The sequence below is a fragment of the Nyctereutes procyonoides genome, unplaced genomic scaffold (genome assembly GCF_905146905.1).
Source record: "Nyctereutes procyonoides isolate TBG_1078 unplaced genomic scaffold, NYPRO_anot_genome, whole genome shotgun sequence".
Lineage (NCBI taxonomy): Eukaryota > Metazoa > Chordata > Mammalia > Carnivora > Canidae > Nyctereutes > Nyctereutes procyonoides.
Window position 1 is genome coordinate 26,600,040 of NW_026575043.1, and position 22,307 is coordinate 26,622,346.

The following is a 22,307-nucleotide window of genomic DNA, read 5'->3' on the forward strand; positions in this document are numbered from 1 at the left end:
TAAAATAGGAACCTGCAGCATGAGGATCATCCCGACAAAACCTTGAGACGTCTCATTTTAAAAACTCCAAATTACACATATTCCGGGGAGTTTCCCAAAGTGGAGGGAGGGGAGAAGAGACCTTGTCAACCATCTTCCCGTTTTGTGACAATTAAAACGCGTGCAGGGGACGCCCGGGGGGCTCAGCAGTGGAGCATCTGCCTTCGGCCCAGGGCGTGACCCCGGGGTCCTAGAATCAAGTCCTGAGTCAGGCTCCCTGCATGGAGCCTGCTTCTCCCTCTGCCCGAGTCGCTGCCTCTCTGTGTCTTCTCATGAATAAATACATAAAATGTTTTTAAAAATTAAACCAGAAAATAAATAAATAAAACGAGTGCAGGCACGTGGACGCCCAGGCCTCTGAGCGGGCTGAGTCGACGCTTGCAGGTTCCGTTGGCCTTTGGGGGACGTGACCCAAAGGGAGGAGCACGTGAAACAGAGCGTCCCCAGCCCTGGAGCTCAGGAGTGTGGGCCCTGCGCATGGGGGGACGTGGAGCACGGAGCATGCCGGCCCGGGCGGTGGCTGTGGCTGGGTCCCTGTGGGGTCCCGCATGGCGGGGACAGACGTCACCAGCGTCCCGTTCCTCCCGGAGGCCCCGCAGGCCGAGGCGCGTCGTTCCCCGTGTGCAGAAGCCTCAGGAAAAGCTGGAAAACTGGGGCTGGAACACGAGCCAAGGGTGCAGCTGGGGCCTGCTCCTCCGCGGTGCAGGGGGTGAGCGCCTTGGCCATGCCACCTTCCCCCAGGTCCGGCCTTTAAAGGAGCTGGAGCTGCTCCTTGTGAAATTACCCTATAGGGTCTCAGTTTGGGTGGAAAAGGAAGTGAATGCCTGGAATTCCAAGGCACAGCACTTGGAATTCCTGCGGCACCGAGGAACTGAGAAACCAAGGAACCGTCCCAGGGTCCCTCCTGTTCATGCTCTTTTCTAGGAGCTGAAGTGCGTCTGACGCTAAGCAGAGCCCTGTGCACCCCATGCACCCCTGGGGCCGCGGTGCTCCCTGTGGGGCTTTCAGGTGGAAGCTCCCAGGCCCCACGTCCCTCCGGACGGTCATCGCGGAGCATCTCTGCTGCCTGAGTGGCTTCTGACCCAAGTGACAGCGGGCTGTGCCCTGGGCTGCCCTGCAGGTTCCAGACCCCTGGACGGTCCTCGTGTTGCATGCGGGGTGCGCTCGGGGCCCCGCAGGGTGGCCGATGCAGGATGGACCCCCCAGAGGCAGCAGGTGCTCCATGTCTGTGCCTTCAGTGACATAGGGCCGGGCCAAGCGACAGGACATTGAAACATGCAGGGCCACACGCTCTGCTCGCGGGCGGGCCATCTGCTCAAAGCCGCCCCCCCCTCCGGGTGTCCCCATGCCCTCCAGGGCGGTGCCGGCCCCTGAGCCTGCGAGACGTGCCGATGAGCCCCGGAGGACGACCGGCCTCCCTGCTTCTGCAGGCCTCTGACAGCTGGGCGGCTGCGATGCCCCGGCCCGGGCCCCACGCAGGACACCGGGCTCGGGGCCCAAGGGATCCGACGCCCGGGTCTGTGCAGGAGGCCACGCCTTGGGACTGGACGTGAGGCTGACGGTTGGGCAGGGAGCTCGGAGCCGGGCTGCAGCGCGATGCACCAGCCCTCGGTGAGCTGCTAATCGGCCAGCACCAGCGGCGACCCCGAGGTGCCACCGAGGAGCTGCCGTTCGGCGGGTAGGCATGTCCTGCCGGCCATGGGGAGAAGCCAGGTGGCCACGCTCGCTGCCCTGACCCGGCCCCGCTCCGGTCCAGTCTCCCGAGGCCCCGTCCCACCCTTGTGGGCCGCCTCTGACAGCTGGTCCCAACGTGGCCGGAGGGTGCAGATCCGAGGCATTCTCTGTGCAGACGGCCATCCGCCGGACTGGATGCCTTTTACCCCGTTACCTTAGAGGACTGGATGCCTTTTACCCCGTTACCTTAGAGGATATCAAGCGATTTTTTAAATTTTATTTATTTATTTGAGAGAGAGAGAGAGAGCAGGGACCTTAAGCAGCTGCACGCCGAGCTGGGAGCCTGACGCTGGGCTTGAACTTATGACCTCAATATCACAACCTGAGCCAAACCCAAAAGTCAGAGGCTCAGAGGACGGAGCCACCCGGGAGCCTCACACGTAAAGCTGCTTTTTAGGACTAAGTCTTGGTGGCACCTACACTCCCACTCCCCTCACTCATTCTAGAATTAATGATCCAATGAAACACTGTCAGGCTCCTGGGAGCCCTGGGGTTGCAATGGGATTGGTTATGATAGTCTGTGCCTCAGTTTACCACTGAAGGCCCGCAGGAGGATGCATTTGGCCTCCTTTGCTCTTTTTTTCTTTTAAAGTGAATCAGAAAAAGAAAAATAAATAAGTAAAGTGAATTAGTTGCCTACATTGAAAAACAAGGGAGTCGCACATGAAACTTGCCATTTCGGCCTTGTCTTAAACAGTGGGAGACCCCGCAAGCCTGACCGAACACATGGGGTAGCTGACACCCGTGGGCCGCCTGGGGCCCCAGGGCATCGCCATCTGCAGGTATGTCTGCCTCTGGAGGGATCTGGGTTTGCAGGACTTGCCCTAAGTTCTGAGCCCCGGACCGATGAGGGGCACCTGGCACCCATGCCGACACCGGGATGCGCGAGTTGCCGGGTCCCTTACACGGCAGGAGCAGCCTCGTGGATGGTATTTTCTGGAGCACCGTCAGCAAACCCCAGGCTTCTTGTGGTTTTCACCCAATGGGGACGCCCGGTTCCTTCTCGTTGAGACTCAGCAAACTGAAGGGAAGGACAAGGGGAAGCCTGCATGGGACGTCAGCCCTGGCAGAAAACACGAGAAGCCCCTCAAACCTTCACTTTAGAAGCGGCGCACCCTGCGGGCAGCCTGGGGCTCCGGTTCCGGCCTCAGGCTCCGTTTCCTGCACGGGAGCGGGGGCGCCTCCGTCCTCTGCCCTCCTGGGTGGGAACGGGGCTGCTTCTGTCCTGTGGCCGGGTCCCCCCTCGTCCACGTCCCTGGGGGCTGCATGGGTCCTCCGAGAGCGTGGCTGGCCCCGTCCTTTGCTTCCTGCCCAGGCCTGAGGTCCTTGGGACCTGAGCTTGGACCCGACTCCGTTTGCTCTGACCTTGGGGAGTTCGCTGAAGGTCAGTTTGAGCTTCGTAGCGTCGGGAAAGGACATGGTCGTGGTTCGGGCCAGGGCCCTCGGCCACCGACGGCTAGGAAACCTCTCTTTCCGCCCCCGTGTCCCAGGCCCCTTGGCTGCCGCGGAGCAGCCCCCTTTCCGTGTTTAGTCCCCGACAGCGTGTGACCCCGGGTCGGAGCCCGTGGTTCGGCCTCTCCTCCCCACCCCCCGACGCGGACGGTTCCAACTCCCAAACGCTCCACGGTGGCAACACCAACAATCCTGTATTTATTCACTATTTAGTGCCTCAAGGATCTGCGACATGGTCTCTAGACTAAATAAGTGACCAGTGGTCTCCCCTGAGCCCAGCAAACCTGCCCGTCCACCAGGTCAGGCACACCTGGTGCACCTGTCACCAGGTGGGAAGGACCCCAGGACACACGTGATCCTGCCCCTCGGGCCCGTGATTTCCAATTTGTCTACAGATATAAGTCATTAGGGGTCCAAGCAGACATAGGCTCCATTCTGGATGATTCCTGTAGATACTCAGCCCTCTAGGAGGTCCCGGGATCGAGTCCCGCATCGGGCTCCCCACAGGGAGCCTGCTTCTCCCTCAGCCTGCGTCCCCGCCTCTCTCTGCGTCTCATGAATAAATACAGAAAATCTTTAAAAAGAAACAAAAGTCACTTCCTGTACGTGTGCTTCCTAGTGTGGCTGCCACTAGCCACATATGGGCTATTCAAATTAAGATAAAATAAAAATTTCAACTCGTCCCCACATTTCAGGGGTCAATGATCACCAGTGGCGGGAAGTTCTGTTGGAGGAGGCTGCCCTGTATGCATGGGGGGAGGAGGAGAGAGGGGGGTTGGGGGGTTGGGGGTGGACATTGGGGTGGGGGTGGGGGACGGGGTCAGGGTGGGGAGGGGAGTGGGGGTCATGGTGAGGGTGGACATTGGGGTAGGGGTGGGGGCCAGGGTAGGGGTTGGGATGGGGGTGTGGGAGGGGGTCGGGGTGGGGGTCGGAGTGGGGGTGGAGGGGTAGGGGTCAGGGTGGGGGTTGGGCTGGGATGGGGATCCGGGGGTATGGGCATCGGGGTGGGGTGAGGGTGGGGGTTGAGGTGGGTGGGGGTCAGGGTGGGGGTGGACATTGGGGTGGGGGTGGGGGAGGAGGTTGGGTGGGAGAGGAGGGATCCGGGTGGGGGTGGACAACAGGATGCGAGTGGGGGTGGGGGTGGAAGTGGCGGGGGTCGGGGTGGGGGTCGGGGTGGGGATGAGCAGACATCGAAGGAGAGAAGCAAACAGGCAAAGTTGCTCAAGGTCGAGAGCAGCACGAGCAAAGGCCCTGAGCTGTGTGCTGGGCGCTGGGCGCTGTGTCCGGCGGCAGAGGGTGCACCATCCAGGGTGATGGGAGTGGGAGGGGCGGGGTCCGTGGAGGGCAGGAGGTTGGAGGGCGACGCTGGAGATGTGAGGCATGGGTGGCAGAGAGCGGCCTCCCCCCAGACTTGGCCCAGCTCGAGTTCCCTCTGTCCAGGGTCAGCCTCTCCTCCATCCTCTGGGGACCCGGGGACCCCTCTGTCCATCCAGGGTCAGCCTTTCCTCCGGCCTCTGGGACCTGGGGACCCGCTCCCTCCGGCCAAGGTCAGCCTCACCTCTGAGGACCCAGGACGTCCCGCAGGGAGGAGCGAGTCTTTCGTGCTTCAGCCAATGCACCGCAATGAAGTGGAAGTGAGCCGAGGCGCTGTGGGCCGTATCCTCCTTGTGACCATGACCGTGACCGTGACCGCACTGGGCACTCGGGCCGCGTTCTAAATGTTCTAAAAGGAGAAGGTGCTGCCGATTCCTGGGGGCACGGGGGGCAGCACGCGTGGCGGGGTGGGAAGGGGTGGAGGGGCCCCGGCGAGCCGGGGGTCACCTGAGGTGGGACAGGCACGCGAAGGAACCTCGCAGAGGTACCTAGCGGGGAGGCGGCCCTGTGGCATCGGTGGGGCCCAGCGGGACCACAGGCCTCCTCAGAGGCGGAGGCGGGATGGTTGGAGCCAGAAAATGAGGTCTGTGGACGCTCCGCGGTGGCCTTGAGGACCGCATCCCACCTCTGGAAACCAGAGGCCCGAATCGCGTCCCCCCAGAGCTTCAAAAAGATCCACAGCCGTCTTGATGCTGGCCCATGAGACCCGGCATGGACTTGTAGTTCTAGGAGCCGAACACGGTACGAACGAGCCAGGGAGTGTCTTCAGTGTAGACAAAGCAATTCCTACGGCCCCAATTTTCAACAGCAGCAGCAGATCAGGTTCCTTACCGGATCCGGATTGTGCAGATGTGCGGCAGGATTGACACGGGCCACTGGCCACGAGGTGACGGGCTGCAGAGCCACCAAGAAGTTGTTGGGAAACATGGAGCACGTGCTGCTTCCTTGGCTCCAGACGGGCCTGGAGAGGATCCTACTGGCCCCAGATCCTAAGGGTTTGCGGTAGATGATCCCTGGATAACGAGAGGGAGGTGGCGGGGTGAAGTTCCACAACAGTACGTCTGGAGATGATCCAGGACTGTGTGCTCGTGGCCTGGAGTTTGTTTCACAGTCTTCCTGAACTGTGACCAACTCATCGGACACTAGTGTTTTTCTGATGGGCTCGTGACTCCTCGGATGTGGAAGGTGTGTGGCCACTTGGCTGGAGATTCCTCCGGGCACCGCCTACGCACGCGGGGCTGCGTTCTCTCAGCGAAGGGACCTGAGCGGGGGCGTGTAAGACAGAGCCAGACAAGGAGGCCATCAGTCACTTGCTTGGAAATTTATTTTCAGTTATGGGTCCTCCCTGGTTAGTATCATAGATGAAGAAAGGAAAGAAAGGGGGGGAGGGAAGAGAGAGGGGGATGGAGGGGGGAGGGAGGGGGCAGGGAAAGAAGGAGGGAGGGGGAGGGGAGGGGGAAGGGGAAGGGGAAGTGAGAGAGGGAGGGAAAGGAGGGAGGGGAAGGGGGAAGGAGGGGAAGGGGGAGGACAGAGGGGAGGGGGGAAGGAGAGGGGAGGGGGAGGGAAGGGGGAATGGGAGGAGAGGGGAGGGGAAGGCGGAGGGGAAGGGAGGGGGAGGGAAAGAAAGGGAGGGGGGAGGGGGTCAAGGGGGAGGGGGAGGGAGGGGAAGGGTAGGGGAGGGAAGGGGAGGGGGAGGGGAGGAGGGGGGAGGGGAATGGAAGGGGAGGGGAGGGCAAAAGGGAAGGGAGGGGGTAGGCAAAGAAGGAGAGGGGGGAGGGGAAGGAAGGGGAGGGAGTAGGAGGGGGAGGGGAGGGGGAGGGGGAAGGGAGAGAAGGAGGGAAGGGGAGGGGTGGGAAAGGGGATGAGGGAAGGAGAGGGACAGAAGGGAAGGGGAGGGAGGGATGGGGAGAGATGGATGGGGAGGGAGAGAGGGAGGAGAGGGGATGGAGAGGGGAGAGGGAAGGGGAGGGGAAGGGAGAAAAGGAGAGGTTAGGAGGGAAGGGGATGGGGGAAGGGGAGGGGAGGGCAAAAGGGAAGTGAGAGGGGGAGGGAAAGAAGAAAGGGAGAGGGGGAAGAAGAGAGAAGGAGGGATGGGGAGGGAAGGGGGAAGGGGAGGAGAGGGGAGGGGAGGGCGAAGGGGAAGGGAGAGGGGGAGAGCGAAGGAAGGGAGGGAAGAGGAGAGAAGGAGGGAAGGGGAGGCGTGGGGGGATGAGGGAAGGGGAGGGATGGAAGGGGAGGGGAGGGAGGGAGGGATGTGGAGGGATGGAGGGGGGAGGAGAGGGGAAGGAGAGGGGAGGGGGGAGGGAAAGAAGGGAGAGGGGAAGGGAATAAGGGGAGGGGAGGGGAAGGGAGGGGAGGGGAAAACACCCCCAGGCAAAGTGAACCAGGGTCCTTCGCCTGCTGCCCCCGCCCCGCCCCCGCGCCCTGGACCAAGAGGACAGCGGGTGGGCACGAGAGGGCGAGGATCCCTTGGCTCGTGCGTGGCCATTGGAGGAGCGTCCACGGGAAGTTGCCAGGCCCCTGGCAGACCGGCTGGAGGCGACTGCGGCCTCAGGCCCCGGGTCCTCTCACCAGGGAGACCCAACGTCCTGCCTCCCTCGGGCCCTGAGACTCAAAGCCATCGGCTTAGTGTCTCCAATTTTATTGTTTTTATTTTTGAATTATAATCGACAAAGTTCACTGTCACACATGTGCACGGACATACGTGCAAGCTCGCCTAGTGTGGGTGTGGGGATTGGAGACGCGGCAGGAGAGGCTCCCCCGCTGGATGAGCAGGTGCGTCGCCTCACTTTGCTTCTTCATTTTTATTTATTCATACATTTTTCCATTTGCTCTTACGGATGCTCCATGTGCGCGTTGTGTTGTGCGGCCCTCCTGCCTCAACACCCAGGCCGTGTGCTTGCTGGTGACAGGGACGAGGCAGAGGGGGAGGCTCGCGCCCCACTCGTGGGCCGGCACACGGTGGACAGGGGTCGCGGCCGTCGAGCGCCCGGTCACCCTGGACCGTCCCGGCGTGGCGGCGCTTGCAAGCACCCGGGCAGCGTGGCCGGGACCTGCGTGGGCACCTGGCCATCCCCGCGTCAGCCGCAGGGGTGTCGGTGGGCAGAGGCCTCGAGCTGCCCTGTGATGGGGCGGCATGTGCGCTGCCGGAGCCGGGCCTTGGCCATGTGCTCAGGTGGACGCGGCCCCAATGCTGGCTCCCCACCCTGTGGCCCAGGCCCCTCGGCCGTGTCTGCGCATTGATGGCCGGGCCACTCGTGCCCCGGGGCTGGGCACCGTGAAATCACGGCCTGCCGTCAGCGTGTTTAGGAGCCGTGGGCGCCGTGTGTCTGTTGGGGGCGCACCCGCCGCGGGGAGAGGTGGCTGGGCCCCGAGGATGTCCCGGGCCTCGTGTGCCCCCCGCGCCAGCTCGTGGCCCTGGGCCCTCGGCGGCGGCTCTGGAGGCCCGGGCCGCTGGTCCCCAGGCGCTGGCAGCCAGCAGTGGAATGCTGTGGAAGAGCCCAGACCCGGCCCCGCAGAGAGGAGGCTTTCATGCAGAGGCCCCTATATGGTCGTGTTGGCCTGGCCGCGCCCGAGCGGCTCTGCTCCTTGTTTGGGAAGCCAGTGGGAGGGAGGCCGGCCAAGGGGCTATATAACCCCAGGGCCAGGCCACCCGAGCACCAGCCGCCTGAGCCCAGCCAGCACCGTTGGGGTAAGTGGCAGCCGCCCAGTCCCCCCGCCCCCCCGCAGGCCAGCGGCTCTCGGGGATCCCTGAAAGAACGTCCTGTGGCGAGACGGCTGTGGCCCCGCGCTGCCGGGGCTGGGGTGGAAATCCCCGACAGGCGACAGGCGACAGGCGACAGGCGGCTGGGGCAGGGGCGCCAGGCCAGCAGCGCCACAGCTGCAGCCAGGGTGCCCAGGACGCCGTCGCCTGCACCAGGGTGGGGACTCCTGCGCCGGCTGCCGAGCGTGGCTGCGGCTCCCGCCCCGGCTGTGTGGCGGCTGGCTGGGGTTCAGCCTCTGGAGTCAGAGTCCCTGTGGCTCTGAAGGCGGCGGGGTGGGGAGGGCCCGTCTCCAGGTGTGTCGCGGGGCCACAGGGGCGCGGCAGGCAGCCAGCGGAGCCTTGCCCTGTGGCTGCGGGGGGCGGGGACTGCGCGACAGCTGCGGGGCCTCGGGGGCCACCTGCCTCCTGCACCTGCCCCCTGCGCCCTGGCGGAGCCCTGGGGTCTGACCACCCTGCTCCAGGCTGAGCCCCGAGGTCTGATACCCTGCGCCCCAGGCTGAGCCCCGGGAGCTGACAGCTCTGCACCCCAGCTGAGCCCCAGGGTCTGGCTGCCCTGCACCCCAGGCTGAGCCCTGGGGTCTGACCACCCTGTGCCCTGGCTGAGCCCTGAGGTCTGACCACCCTGCACCCCAGGCTGCGCCCCGGGGTCTGGCCGCCCTGTACCCCAGGCTGAGCCCTGGGAGCTGACAGCCCTGCACCCCAGCTGAGCGCCAGGGTCTGGCCGCCTTGCACCCAGGCTGGGCCCTGGGAGCTGACCACCCTGTGCACCCCAGCTGAGCTCCGGGGTCTGACCGCCCCGCACCCCAGCTGAGCCCCAGGGTCTGACCATTCTTGTTGCGCTGACCCTCTCCTGCCATTTTGCGATCCATGACTAAATATGGTTTGCATCTCAGGAGGGACGAGCTGGGAACCCAAGACTCCCCCCCCCCCATGACACTAACTACTCATTTTTGGCACCAGCTGCGTGGGCGCTGGGAGCAACCCCTCCCAGCCGGGGGCAGCTCCAAAGGGACACTGAGTGTGTTTTACCTAATTAGGAAATGCTTCACTCCAACCCCTCCAGGGGCTCCTCCAGGTTGCAGATACAGAGGGCAAACCTCCGGCAGGGCTTCTGAGGACGCAGAGACTTCCCCTCTGATGGTCAGAAAATCCCTCCTGCGTTTTTTTTTTTTTTCCCAAATAAAAGCAGGCTTACTGATGTCGGGTGCCCCCCTGCATGCTGCTGGTGCTGAGGCTGGGCTGTGCAGGGGCGGTGCAAGGGGCACCCCACCCCAAGCCCTCGGCCCGGACAACACTCAGTAGGGACGGGCGCGCTCATGGAGTGCATCTCCTCACAGCTTCGGGGAGGCCCTATTTCCAAAGAATTCATCCTATTCTCAACTGTTTTGGTTTGGAAAATCTGCTTAGTGCATCGACGGAAAGCCTGGAGCCGGAGCTGGCCGCCTCCCACACGCGCGCCGACTCTTCCCGCAGGTCTTGTCTTGTCCCCATGTTTCATTCCTCCTCTAGCCTCTTACTCTGCTGGGACGGAAGCCAAATACCAAGAACGCAGAACAGAATCCAGTGTCTGGGAAGGGCAGCGCAGGGCAGGGCAGGGAGGGGCAGAGCAGGGAGGGGAGGGGAAGGGCAGGAAGGGTGGGGATGGGAAGAGCCGGCTGTCCATGCGGCTCCTCCTGCGTTCTCACAAGTGGGGGCCACAGGTCAGGGGTCTCCACGCCACAGCTGCAGGCAAAGACGAGAAGTGAAGCGATCTGGGCAATAATTACATAATGACCCTAATAACCGTAACGTTAAATCTCACGTGTGGGGAGAGCTCCTCATGTGTGCGCCACTGCAAATCGCATTTTTTTTGATATTTTATGTATTTATTCCTGAGAGACCCAGAGAGAGAGGCGGAGACCCAGGCAGAGGGCGAAGCAGGCTCCCTGCGGGGACCCGACGCGGAACTCAATCCCAGGACCCGGGTCACGGCCTGGGCTGCAGGCAGGCACTCCACCCCTGAGCCTCCAGGTCCCCACCACTGCGTAATATTCCACGTGCTTTTAAAAAGTGTGGCGCCCACGCTGGCCTCTGCACAGCGCGTGTGGCGTCCTCACCGTTGGGCAGAGAGGGAAGCTGTGACTCCGAGACGTGGGGGCTCAGGAAGCGGCCCGGCCTGTGCGTGGGGCCCAGGCGCCACCCCTGCGCCTGCAGAGCACAAGCCCACTGCCCGGCGCCCCTGCTCGTCTCCAAGGTCCCGGCGTCGTTGGTTCCTGGACCGGTCACACCAGCTCCTTGAGTCTTGATTTCCTTGTTTGTCAATCGGAACGAATAGTACCTGTCCCAGATCTTATTTATTTTTATTTTTATTTTTGGTCCCAGATTTTAAAATGCATCATCCTGGGCGCCCAGGGGGGTGAGCCTTTGGCTCAGCTCACGATCCCAGGGTCCCAGGTTCGAGTCCCGCGTTGGGCCCCTGCTCAGCGGGGCATCTCCTGCAACCTCAAAGTTGAGCCGAGAAGCCTGCGCGTCCCCCTGTCTGCGGGATATTCCCACCTAATTCAGCTTTGGGGAAAGTGGAGGGACTGTGACCTGGAGGCCAGGACCTCGCCTCTCCCTCAGCTCGGAGCCCGCGTGCCCTTGAGCAAAACCCCGCCTCTGGGTTTTCTCATTAATAAAAATGAGACATTGAAAGAAAACAGACAGTTTTGTAGGACCTTCAGTCCCCCAGACCCATAAAGTGGCCGCGTTTGCTCCCGTCTTGCAGATGTTGTCACGGGATCCAAGCTTAGGAGCCGGGGCCCCTAGACCCCAAAGCACCTCCTTAGACACTTTCCATCGGCTCTAAATCTTTTTCCAAAGGTAAAATGAAAGTTCTCCGGACCCAAAAGAGACTTTCCTCTTAAACACTTTACATTAAGCATTCCATCACCGCAGCGTTTCCAAATTTTCCTACGTTGCCCGTCCCTCAAAACGCACCTTTTTAAGAAAATACATCAAAGCAACAACATGTCTAGAAAAATGCGTTTGAGTTGATTCAGGGAGCGAATTCCAGGGGCTCCTGTAATGGAGGACGGGTGCCTCGAGTCTGTGCCCACAGCCGGGCCCCCACAGGTGTGGCCGTTGTGTAACATCCTCAGAGCACGCGTGACCAGCCAGCTGCCAGGGCCGGTCGGGGGCCGGTTGGTGAATGGGGCCACCTGGGCTTCGGCCTGTACAACACTGGGGGGCTGGCGGCTTGGAGACCCAGGGAGGCCGGTGTGTGTGCACTTTCGGGGCGCCCGCAGGAGGAGACGGCAGCCACGGGCCCCGAGAGCTGGTGACAGCGCCCCCCCCCGTCCCCCCAGGACCCGGTGAAGCAGCTGCAGCCGCCATGTGTGAGGAAGAGGACAGCACCGCCCTGGTGTGTGACAATGGCTCCGGGCTCTGCAAGGCCGGCTTCGCGGGCGACGACGCGCCCAGGGCGGTGTTCCCATCCATCGTGGGCCGCCCCAGACATCAGGTGAGCAACACCGTGTGGTCCTCAGTCGCCGCGCTCACTACCCGGGGACGTGCAGGTGGACCGAGGTAGCAGCCTCCACCTGGCGCTGCACCTCGAATCCGTGCAATTAAGAAAAAAAAAAAAAACAAAACAAAAAACTCCGATTGGAATAGAGAGAAACCGGGCTATAGATTAGGGCACCTACGTCTGCGTGTCCACAAGTGTCCAGACTCTGCCCAGAAATGGCGGGGCCGTGTCGAAAATGCAGCTCTGATGAGGTTAGTAAGTGCAGATTTCAAGTACCAGGGAGACAGGTTGCCTGCTGGGGGGCGGGGGGATGCTATGACGTCACCCTTTTCCCCCAATTCCTGTTTTTCTCAAGACGATCGTCGCATCATCGTCACGCAGCCCCAGTGAGGGCACCACAGCTGCTCTTTGGAAAGGAGCTAAAATAAGACCTGAGGCTGCTAAAAAAAAAAAAATAAAAATAAAAAATAAATAAAAAAATAAATAAATAAATAAATAAATAAATAAATAAATAAATAAATAAAAAGACCCGAGGTCGCTCCCTGGCGGGGATCTGGACCTTAGAAGAGAGGAGGCCTTGCTGCCAGATGATCTCGTGTGTTTTAGGGTTGGTGGCGCTGACGTGCAGAGACACACGGCCCAGCTCACCGACCGTCTGTGTAAGCGAGGTGTTGGCGGCGGCCATGGCGTGAAGACGCCAGAAACGTAACGGCTCCCCGGGCCTGCCCGGTACTCTCGGGCCTCGGCGCGGCGGGCGACCCTGAGCTTGAATAACGGCCTGTTCCCCCACGTGGAATCTGAGGCCCGTCTCCGCTGAACAGCCGCCGTGGCGCCCTGGCACCTGCCACTGCTCGGTGACTCTGAAGCCTCCACTGCGGGGCAATCACACATCCAGGGATGGGGATTCCCTTTCTTGTGTTGCCTTTTTTTTTTTTTTTTAAGTTTCACTTTGATGATCAAAAAATACTTCTGAAGTTTAGGCCAATGTCTTTTTTTTTTTTTTTTTTTTTTTTTTTTTTGCCAATGTCTTAACATTGATTGGCGTGGACTTAGACATTAGAAATCCAAAAGCCCCAGCGTAAAGTGCTGTACCTGCCGGGCCCCCGGGTCCCCTGGACACCCAGTCGGGTGCCCCCGACAGCTCAGCAGCCTCGGGCAGGGGCACCAGCGGCTGGCACCCAAGGAGGACCCTCGACAGCAGGGCCTCCCTCGCGATTGGCGGCTGCTGGCTTCTCAAGCTCACGCCGTGTGGCTCTTTGCAGGGTGTGATGGTGGGGATGGGACAAAAGGACAGCTACGTGGGTGACGAAGCTCAGAGCAAGCGCGGGATCCTGACCTTGAAGTACCCGATAGAACACGGCATCATCACCAACTGGGACGACATGGAAAAGGTACCAGGAGGGTCTCTGCAGGTGCCGCCGTCAGGCCACCACCTTCCGTGGCTCGGAACGTCTGGCTACTGGTGAAAAATAAATCCTGAGATGCTCCCCTTGCCCAAGCGGGTACATAAGCGGTTCCAGGGAGCTGTGCTGCCCACGAGCACGCAGCCCTTCGCCAGTGCTGGGCGCTGTGGGTCTGTCGCGGGGACACCGGGTGGGCCATCCGGGGCCTGCAGCCAGGACCCCCCCCCACCCTCCGGGGCCTGCATTCAGGAGCCCCCCCACCCACCCACCCGGCTCCCCAGGGGCCCAGGCCCAGCCTCCCAGCGCATAGGAGTTGCAGCAGCCCGACTACACGGCCAGGCTTCCCCTTAACTCACCCTGAACATTTTTCTTAAGTGTTTTGGTTCTCACACTGTAGACAGTGTGGATTTGGTACGTCTCCGAACTGTCCCCGAACCATTCCCAGCATGTGCAGGCGCAAGCCACTGAGGAGTGTTCCTAAAGGCGTATTTTAGAGAGGGCGTCTCCATGTGGCAGTGGGTGAACCTTATCTCCCGATTTCACATAAAAGAGCTTATGAGAAGAGTTCAGTCCTAGGGATTTTTTGTTTCTGTTTTTTAGATTGAGGGGGATTGCAGAGGGGAGGAGGGCGGAGAGGGGAGAGGGAGAGGCAGGGCTCCAGCTCAGCACCCGAGGTCATGGCCCAGCAGAAATCAAGAGTCTGAGACTTAACCAACCGAACTGCCCAGATTTCCCAAATCCTAGGATTTTTTTAAAATATTTTATTTATTCATGAGAGACGGAGAGAGAGGCAGAGACCCAGGCAGAGGGAGATGCAGGCTCCATGCAGGGACCCAACACGGGACTCGATCCCGGGACCTCGGGGTCATGTCCTGAGCTAAAGGCAGACACTCAACTGCTGGGCCCCCTGGGTGCCCCCAAATCCTAGGATGTTAATGTGTATTATTAGGCATCATAGAAACACAAGTGATTGGGAACATTAGACAGACTAATGAGAAAATGGCATTAATTTTTTTTTAATGTAGCAAAAGGGGTTAGAACCATGATATCTGGCTTTCACTGGTCAGCTCCCTGTAGGTACACGCGTGCACATGCATGGAGGAGAGGCTCTGACGCAGTAGGAAACCCTCCCGGGGTCCCTATCAGGTTGTGCAGGGAAATTTTCCCAAAAGGTAAGAAAAATGGTCACTAGCGGGCCCTGGGGGTTCTGTGAGTTGAGTGTCTGCCTCCGGCTCAGGTCATGTCCCAGGGTCCTGGGGTCGAGCCCTTGGTCGGGCTCTCTGCTCAGGGGGGTCTGCATCTCCCTCCCCCTGTGTGCTCTCTGTTTTTTTCTCTCTGTCAAATAAATCAAAAAAATTTTTAAATCTAAAAACAAAAAAACACCCATAAAACCTCTATTAAAAAAAATGGCATCTGGCCTTTTCAAGCCACTTTCCTGCTTCCACCCATTCATGCATCCCCAGCTCATCCTTTCCCTGCTAAGGGAAGCCGTGTCCCCGCGAGCCTTGCCCGAGGCGGGTGGGGTCGGGAAGGACACAGCCGGGCCAGCCCGCTCAGTCCAAGGAGCAGAGTGCGAGCCCCTGGGTCTGGGGTCGCGAGGTCAGACTCCACTTTGGGCATCGACATCACTTTTTAAGAATGCAGAGCCGAAGGATGACGACCCCCCTTATTGTGGGCCAGGCGCTGGACTGAACAGCCGCCCGGGCTGTGGCCGCGATGCCCGGTTGTCCCCGTGGTCCCTGCTCACAATGGGGCGACTGTCCTTAGCTCACGGCTGGGAGCGGCGAGCCCGCGTCTTGCCCCCATGTTCGACTCTGCAGACCGCATCCTGCCCACGGACCAGGGCTGGGGGGCTGCTCAGGCACCCACTCCATGGGGGTCTTGGGTAGGTCAGTCGCAGTCTGAGCCCCGGTCTCTGAGTCGGTAAAAACGTGGACGTTTGGACCCGTCCGGGGTCTGCGCTCCCTGGGGTCACGTCGCCATGTTTCTCCTTGGCCCCCCCAGATCTGGCACCACTCTTTCTACAATGAGCTCCGTGTCGCCCCCGAAGAGCATCCCACCCTGCTCACCGAGGCGCCCTTGAACCCCAAAGCCAACCGGGAGAAAATGACCCAGGTAGGTGGCTGCTGCGGGACCCCGCACCCCGCAGGGCAGGCCCAGCCCCTCCGCCTGCTCGCACAGCGACAGCCTCCGGACCTTGGGACCGTGGGCACGGGCGCCTCCACAGGGCTCACCCCCTGCCTGCGGGGCTGCCCTCTGTCCTGCGGTGGGACGCGCGAGGTTACCCCATGTCAACCTGCGGGGCAACGTCCGGCGGGAGCTTGGTCCTTGGGTCCGAGCTGGGTTTGCAAACCGGCCCCGTGTCCCCTGCCCTGCAAGCGAGTCTGCTCCATTTCCTTCCTCCTGGTTCCTCTGTCCCCCCCGGCCGAAAGACCCAGTGCCGGCGTTTCTCCAAGTGCAGACGTGAAGGTCAGGGAGGCCAAGCAGGGTGCGGGTGGGGTGTGTGCAGAAGGGCGTCCGGCCGGAGACAGGCGGGCCTGTGCTTGGGAGGCACCAAGCCATCGCCTCCGGGTCTTAAGGACGGGGAGCAGGTCGTGCCGGAATAGTGGCACGTCATGTAAGCCATTGCATGACGGCGTGTCCGGGGAAAGCAGTGAACAATCCGGGCCCCCGGGCATCAGGGGGCTCCCCAGGTCACCGGCCGGAAGCCGCAGTGCCTGGAGCCGACCTGGCCCTGGATGGAACACCTGCCAGTCCTGCAGGGCCTGTTCCTGGTTTGCACCAACACGCTCGCGTCGTCCTCTGCCGGGGGGACGTGTGCATGCCTGGGAGTCACCCATGTGGCAGGCGACGTCGTCCCCGACAGCCAGTCCCGTCTCCGTGGCAGGTGTCAGGGGGAAGCGTGATGGGAAGCCCGGCCGCCGGCGGATGGCCTCAGATGGCCCGGGGGACCAACGGGGCGGGGGGGGGGGGTTGGCCAGGGGAAAGGCGGAGGCCCGGGGGCATCTCCCGTGCGTGGCCCGCAGGGGCTCGGCTCACACCGTGTCCCCAGCCTGCAGGAGCCGAGGGGGCCCCTGGCGTCCATGTGTGTTGTCCGTGGCCAGCGGCCAGGGGCCGTCCTCCAGGGTCCTCCCACTGCGGCCCCGGGCCTTGGATCCCAGGGCCGGCATTGGACAGCCCAGCGGCGCCGCAGACACCGCAGCCTGACTGGACCCCAAGCCGGTCGCCTTCCGTAGAGCAGAGAGGCCAAAGCCCGGTGCCGTCCTGTCTTGCTCTTGGGCTTCAGCGTCACCCATGGGGCCCCAGGCCGCTCACGCTGCAGCTCGCGTGCAAGCCCCTCCGCCCGCGGTGGAGGCGGGGTGACGCCCCCGGGGTCAGCGGGGGTGCGGAGCTCTGCTAGGGCACACTTGGACCCTGCATGCCTGCCAGCGGCCGGGGGGGGGGGGACCCTGCTCCACCGGGCGACCTCGAGCCAGGCAGGCGCCCCGTCCCCGAGCCCAGCTGCACGGCCGCACTCCGGAGCTCCTTGCTGAGGCCGCGGCATCTCTAACCCCGCTGCCCTGTCGCTTCACAGATCATGTTTGAGACTTTCAACGTCCCAGCCATGTACGTGGCTATTCAGGCAGTGCTTTCCCTCTACGCCTCTGGGCGCACGACCGGTAGGTGGCCGAGGGGCGCGCCTCAGATGCCTGCGGGCTGGGGCGGCACCGCGGGGTTCGCAGGCTGCACCGTGGGGTGGGGTGGCGGCAGGCGGCTGGCCCAGCCCTGAACGGCCCCCTCCTGGCCCTGTTTCCAGCAGGACTTGTTATTAATTTGAGAGAGAGGGAGCGAGGTGTGGGGGGAGAGACTGGAGGAGAGGCAGAGCCCCGGTGAGCTGGGCCCCGGGCCTGGGATCAGGACTTGAGCCCACGCAGATGCCCCCCCACCCGCGGAGCCCCGGGGCCCTTCCTGCCCGTCGTCTCCCCGCGGCCGCCAGGGCCCAGGCACCCGCCCCGGGGACATCCATGGTGCGCGTTGGTCCCCAGGCATCGTGCTGGACTCCGGGGACGGCGTCACCCACAACGTGCCCATCTACGAGGGCTACGCCCTGCCGCATGCCATCATGCGCCTGGACCTGGCCGGCCGCGACCTCACCGACTACCTCATGAAGATCCTTACCGAGCGCGGCTACTCCTTCGTGACGACCGGTGAGGCGCGGGAGCAACAGGGGCGCACGGGGCCGCGGTGGCCGTCCAGGCAGAGGATGGGGGGCGCAGATGCCAAGGCTTGACGCAAACCCCAGAGCAGAGTGTGCCCCCCCCCGTCCCTCCCTGGGCTCTGGGGCCCTGCACCTCCCATCCCCCCTGAGCTCTGGGGCCCTGCACCCCATCCCCATCCCTCCCTGGGCTCTGGGGCCCTCAGGTCCCCTCCTGGGCTCTGAGGCCCTGCACCCCCCATCCCCCCCAGGCTCTGGGGCAGGAGGACGGGAGCCTGGCGGGACCGCGCGTCCTGCCCGTAGCCACACTGCGGGAGCAAACAGAAGCAGAGAAAGTTAATTTTAGCAATCTCTCTCAGCTCAGTATCCGGGGGGTGATCCGTAGACAAATGATGGCATTTGACGCACCGTCCCTGCCACCCCTCATCCATCTGGCGGCGTCCACGTGTTTCCCGACGTGCCCGGGGCTCCTACGGCCCGAGCTGGAGCCCCGTGGTGGCAGCGCCCCTTCCCGGGCAGGGAGTTGGGGTCCTCCCCATGCACCGCCTCTTGCTCCCGCGAGGACCCAGGTCTCTAACGAGGCAGGGCTGGCGTGGCACCCGTAGCTTAGGGGCTCAGGGTGCGGCGTCTGGGGGCTCCTCGCCCCTAGCGCTGACACCTTGGTCCGCAGGGGTCCCTGAGCCTCCCGGGTGGGGACGGTCCCCAGCCAGGGCCTCGGCCTCCCAGGCGGCGACAGGAGCATGGAGGGCTCTCTGGGGCTTTAGGAAAAAAGGGCGGGGGGTGCATAGGACCACCTGACAACCGAGAACCCCGCGTAACCAGCGGTTATAGGACAACGACACCACACAGGGAACAGTTAGTCCTGGAAAAGAAAGGAAAGGGCCTCGGACGTAACAAGGATGGACGCCCCGCTCTGTGCCTCCAGCCGGCTCCCTGGGTCCCGGCCCCCGCGCCCCCGCGACCCTTCTGGGGGCCGAGACCTGTGCTGGGGACGGAAGGGGCTCCCCGCGGACGCACAGGTCATTGCCGTCCCAGATGTTGGGCCTCGGCATCCCGAGCCCGGGCCAGGGCTGGAAGGAGCCTCGCCATCGGAGACACCAAGTAAGCAGGGCTTTTAGGGCCGCACCAGCCCCCCTGTCTGTGTCTCGGCAGCCGAGCGGGAGATCGTGCGTGACATCAAGGAGAAGCTCTGCTACGTGGCCCTGGACTTTGAGAACGAGATGGCCACAGCGGCGTCCTCCTCGTCCCTGGAGAAGAGCTACGAGCTGCCCGATGGGCAGGTGATCACCATCGGCAACGAGCGCTTCCGCTGCCCAGAGACGCTGTTCCAGCCGTCCTTCATCGGTAGGTCCCGGCGTCCCCCCCACCAACGACACCAGCCGCCCGCGCCCGTGGCCGTGAGCAGCCTGGCGGGTGGGGCCTGTGTCAGGTGCTCTTCCAAACCAGGGAAGGGGGGAAGCGTCGCGTTTGGGGAGAACAGGAGGCCAGGGAGGTGTTCTCTCTGGGCGAGCAGGTCCGTGTCCCATTGCACTCAAAGCACCCGTGACGCTGGGGGGGAACGCTGAGCAAGTCAGACGGGGGCGTGGATGGACGGCAGGGCCGAGCCGGGTGCCCGGACATCGGGAGGTGCGGGGGCTGGGGAAGAAGTGCGGGGGCCCCTCCCGCCTTACACTGATCTTGGGCACCGGTGAGCAAGGGGAGGGGGCCCCGGGATGGGGCTGGGTCACGGCCCGCGTGTCCCCCGCAGGCATGGAGTCTGCCGGCATCCATGAGACCACCTACAACAGCATCATGAAGTGTGACATCGACATCAGGAAAGACCTGTACGCCAACAACGTCCTCTCGGGGGGCACCACCATGTACCCCGGCATCGCCGACCGCATGCAGAAGGAGATCACCGCCCTGGCGCCCAGCACCATGAAGATCAAGGTAGGGCCAGGGGCGGGTGCCACGCAGGGCCACCCGCAGCGCCAACGCCTCTTGGGCGCTGTGATGACTCAGTCCTGCTCCCAGGGGAAGCGAGGTTGTGTTGCCCACGGTTCAGTTCGGGCACCCTTGTCCTCGAGCTGCCGTCGGGACTGAGGTGCAGCAGAGCGCCCGCGCGTGCCGGTCCCTTGACGCTTTATGGAGACGTCTGTTAGATGCAGGCATGCGACATGATTCACGGTTGCACATGTGACGCAGTTGGCACAGCGCGCCCTGATGATTTCTGTCACCTGTGTCTTTTTTTTATTTTTTAACTTAATTTAAATATTTTTATTTAGATTTATTTATTTATCCATGAGAGACACTGAGAGGCAGAGACACAGGCAGAGGGAGAAGCAGGCTCCATGCGGGACTCCATCCTGGGACCCCGGGGTCACGGCCTGAGCCCCCCGGGCGTCCCTCCATCATGTTATGTCCCTTTCCCGTCACAGAACTAGCGCCTCTCCCATCCCAAACAGCACGAGTGATCGGGTTCTCCCATCCCGAACAGCACGAGACCAGACCTACCGCCCAAGAGGCTTAGAGCCGCAGCTTCTGTTGCCCTTTTCCACTAACTGGTCACGGCTCAGGGGCCAGGGGCTGCCAGACGGTCGCCGCTCTGTGCGGCCCTGCTGCTGGTGTGGGTGACGGAAGCACAGGACCTGACGGCCGCGCCCGGTCCCAGAGCCCCCAGAGCCCCTACACCGTGTGCCATGAATCCGGCCGAGGGAGCTCAGACATCAGAGTGCCCTTGGAGGCCCGGTGGCCTCTCAGAAGCTGTTGTCACCATGTGATGCCACAAGCCAGGCGGGGACTGCGCCCCGTGACCCGGGGAGGGACACACACGACCCAGATCACACAGTCCCTGTTATGCACACTCACTTCCTCTGTGTGCGGACGACACAGCACAGGGAGAGCTGGACCGGGGCCCTTGGCCCACCCCCAGGCTCTGAACCCCCACACGCTGAGAGGACGCTGCCTCCAGAGGCTGGTGTCCTGCCAGGACGCCTCCTCCCTCCTTCGCCTGCAGGCGAGACTGGCACCCAGCGCTGCACTCAAGATGAAGTGGCCCGGGTGGGGTGTGGTGTAGACACGGTGGCAGCCAGAGCTGCCAGGCCCGCTGCTCCAACCTTGGCTTCTCGAATAAAGTGAATGTGGAACTCAGAGCTCCAAGGAGAGGAGACTCACTAAAAATCTGGGGCCCCTGGTGGCTCAGCGGTGGAGCGGCTGCCTCTGGCCCAAGGCGTGACCCTGGGGTCCTGGGATTGAGTCCCGCATCGGGCTCCCCGCAAGGAGCCTGCCTCTCTCTGTGTGTCTCATGAATAAATAAATAACATCTTAAAAATATAAAAATATAGGAAAATTACCCCCAAATGAAAAGTTTGCTTCTAAAGCAGAACAAAACAAAACAATAGCCGGGCGAGGTCCAGGTGTGACTAGGGATCTAACAGGGTGACCCCATCACTTACTAACCCTTCCCCAGGCCTTCTGTCCCCGTGTAATCAGCTTGAACCCAATGCTCTCTGGAGTTCGAGGCGACCCGTGTAAATGCTTAGCACAGGCCCAGGCACACAGTAGGTGCGCACCGGTATCAGCTACCTGTGTGGAGAATAAGCATCCAGGCAGAGCTGGGGGGTGAACAGCAGTCAGGCCTTCCCCCGGGGTTCCATAAATACCCGGGCCCGTTGCCCAGGCGTCCATGTTGGTTTCCACCCAAGTGTCTGAGTCGGGAGTGGAACTGGGGCTCGCTCGGCTGCCGCTGTGTTTGGGGGTCACCGCACACAGCTGGGGCCCCTGGCCTGATCCACCGTTCAAGGGACATGAGCATGCCTTGCAGGTCAGGCTGGTGCAGCACGGAAAGCCGGCCAGTGCGGCTCCCCGGGACCCACCCCGGGGACCTGGGGGACCCAGCCCCCCCATGGGACATGGTGCATCCCAGTGGACTCGAAGCGGTGGTAGAAGCCCTGGGTAGTGGGTGCTCAGGTGCCGCTGTCAGTCTCTGTGGAGAGCGCGTGTCGTGCTGAGTTCCTGGCACAGCTTAGGGGGACAGAGCCATCGTCAGGGCTCTGCAGGGGAGGCCGTGCAGGGGGTAGGTGCACCCCGGCGGTGCGGTGTTCAGAGGGGGTCGTGTAAAGCTGCTCACTGGAGAGTCTCAGCCCTAGGGTTGGGGGCCGAGCTGGGTAGAGTCAGGACAGGGCCGGGGTCAGCTGCCCCCCACCCGCCATCCCCGCATCCCTGGAACTTGAGTGAGGTCCAGCAGCCTGGCCGGCGGGGGAACAGGAACGCAGCCCCGTCAGGCGCACTAACCGTGCTCCTCTGTCGCCCCGGCCCGCAGATCATCGCCCCTCCGGAGCGCAAGTACTCTGTGTGGATCGGCGGCTCCATCCTGGCCTCACTGTCCACCTTCCAGCAGATGTGGATCAGCAAACAGGAGTACGACGAGGCAGGCCCGTCCATCGTGCACCGCAAATGCTTCTAAGACGCTTCCTTGCTCTGTGTCTGGCGCGCGATTGTGAATGTTCTGTGGAATAATGCCTTCCATTCTTTTCCAAATCATTCCCAGCAAAGCTCTGACTTGTTACCTGTGTGTTTTTTTTTAATAAATCTGCAGTACGTTACTGGTTACCTGCAGGCCTGGCCTCTGGCGGCCTGGGGCGCACCTGCTTCTGGAGGTGCAGCCAGGGCTCCCCCTCGTGGTGCCTCCGGGGCGCGCCCGCTAGGACGTGGCTCCCCCAGCTAAATGCGGCCGCGCAAAAATCTGAGAGTACACGTGTGTGTGTGTGTGTGTGTGTGTGTGTGTGTGTGTGTGTGTGTGTGTAAACGGGAACGTGGATGGAGGCATATGGACAGGACCGCCCGGGCTGATTCGCCGCTTGCCGGCCGTGACCCGGCATC

At 62.4% G+C, this 22,307-nt stretch overlaps 1 protein-coding gene across 1 annotated transcript; it reads left to right on the forward strand.

The window, feature by feature from the left end:
- The first annotated feature begins 8,170 nt into the window (after positions 1-8,170).
- ACTA2 (actin alpha 2, smooth muscle) lies at positions 8,171-22,037 on the forward strand. The gene is made up of 9 exons (XM_055323075.1): positions 8,171-8,290; positions 11,689-11,843; positions 13,112-13,240; positions 15,257-15,367; positions 16,827-16,911; positions 17,278-17,439; positions 18,600-18,791; positions 19,195-19,376; positions 21,748-22,037. Exons 2-9 carry the CDS (start codon positions 11,715-11,717, stop codon positions 21,889-21,891), a joined length of 1,134 nt encoding a protein of 377 aa, XP_055179050.1. The 5' UTR covers positions 8,171-8,290; positions 11,689-11,714; the 3' UTR covers positions 21,892-22,037.
- Positions 22,038-22,307: the final 270 nt, after the last annotated feature.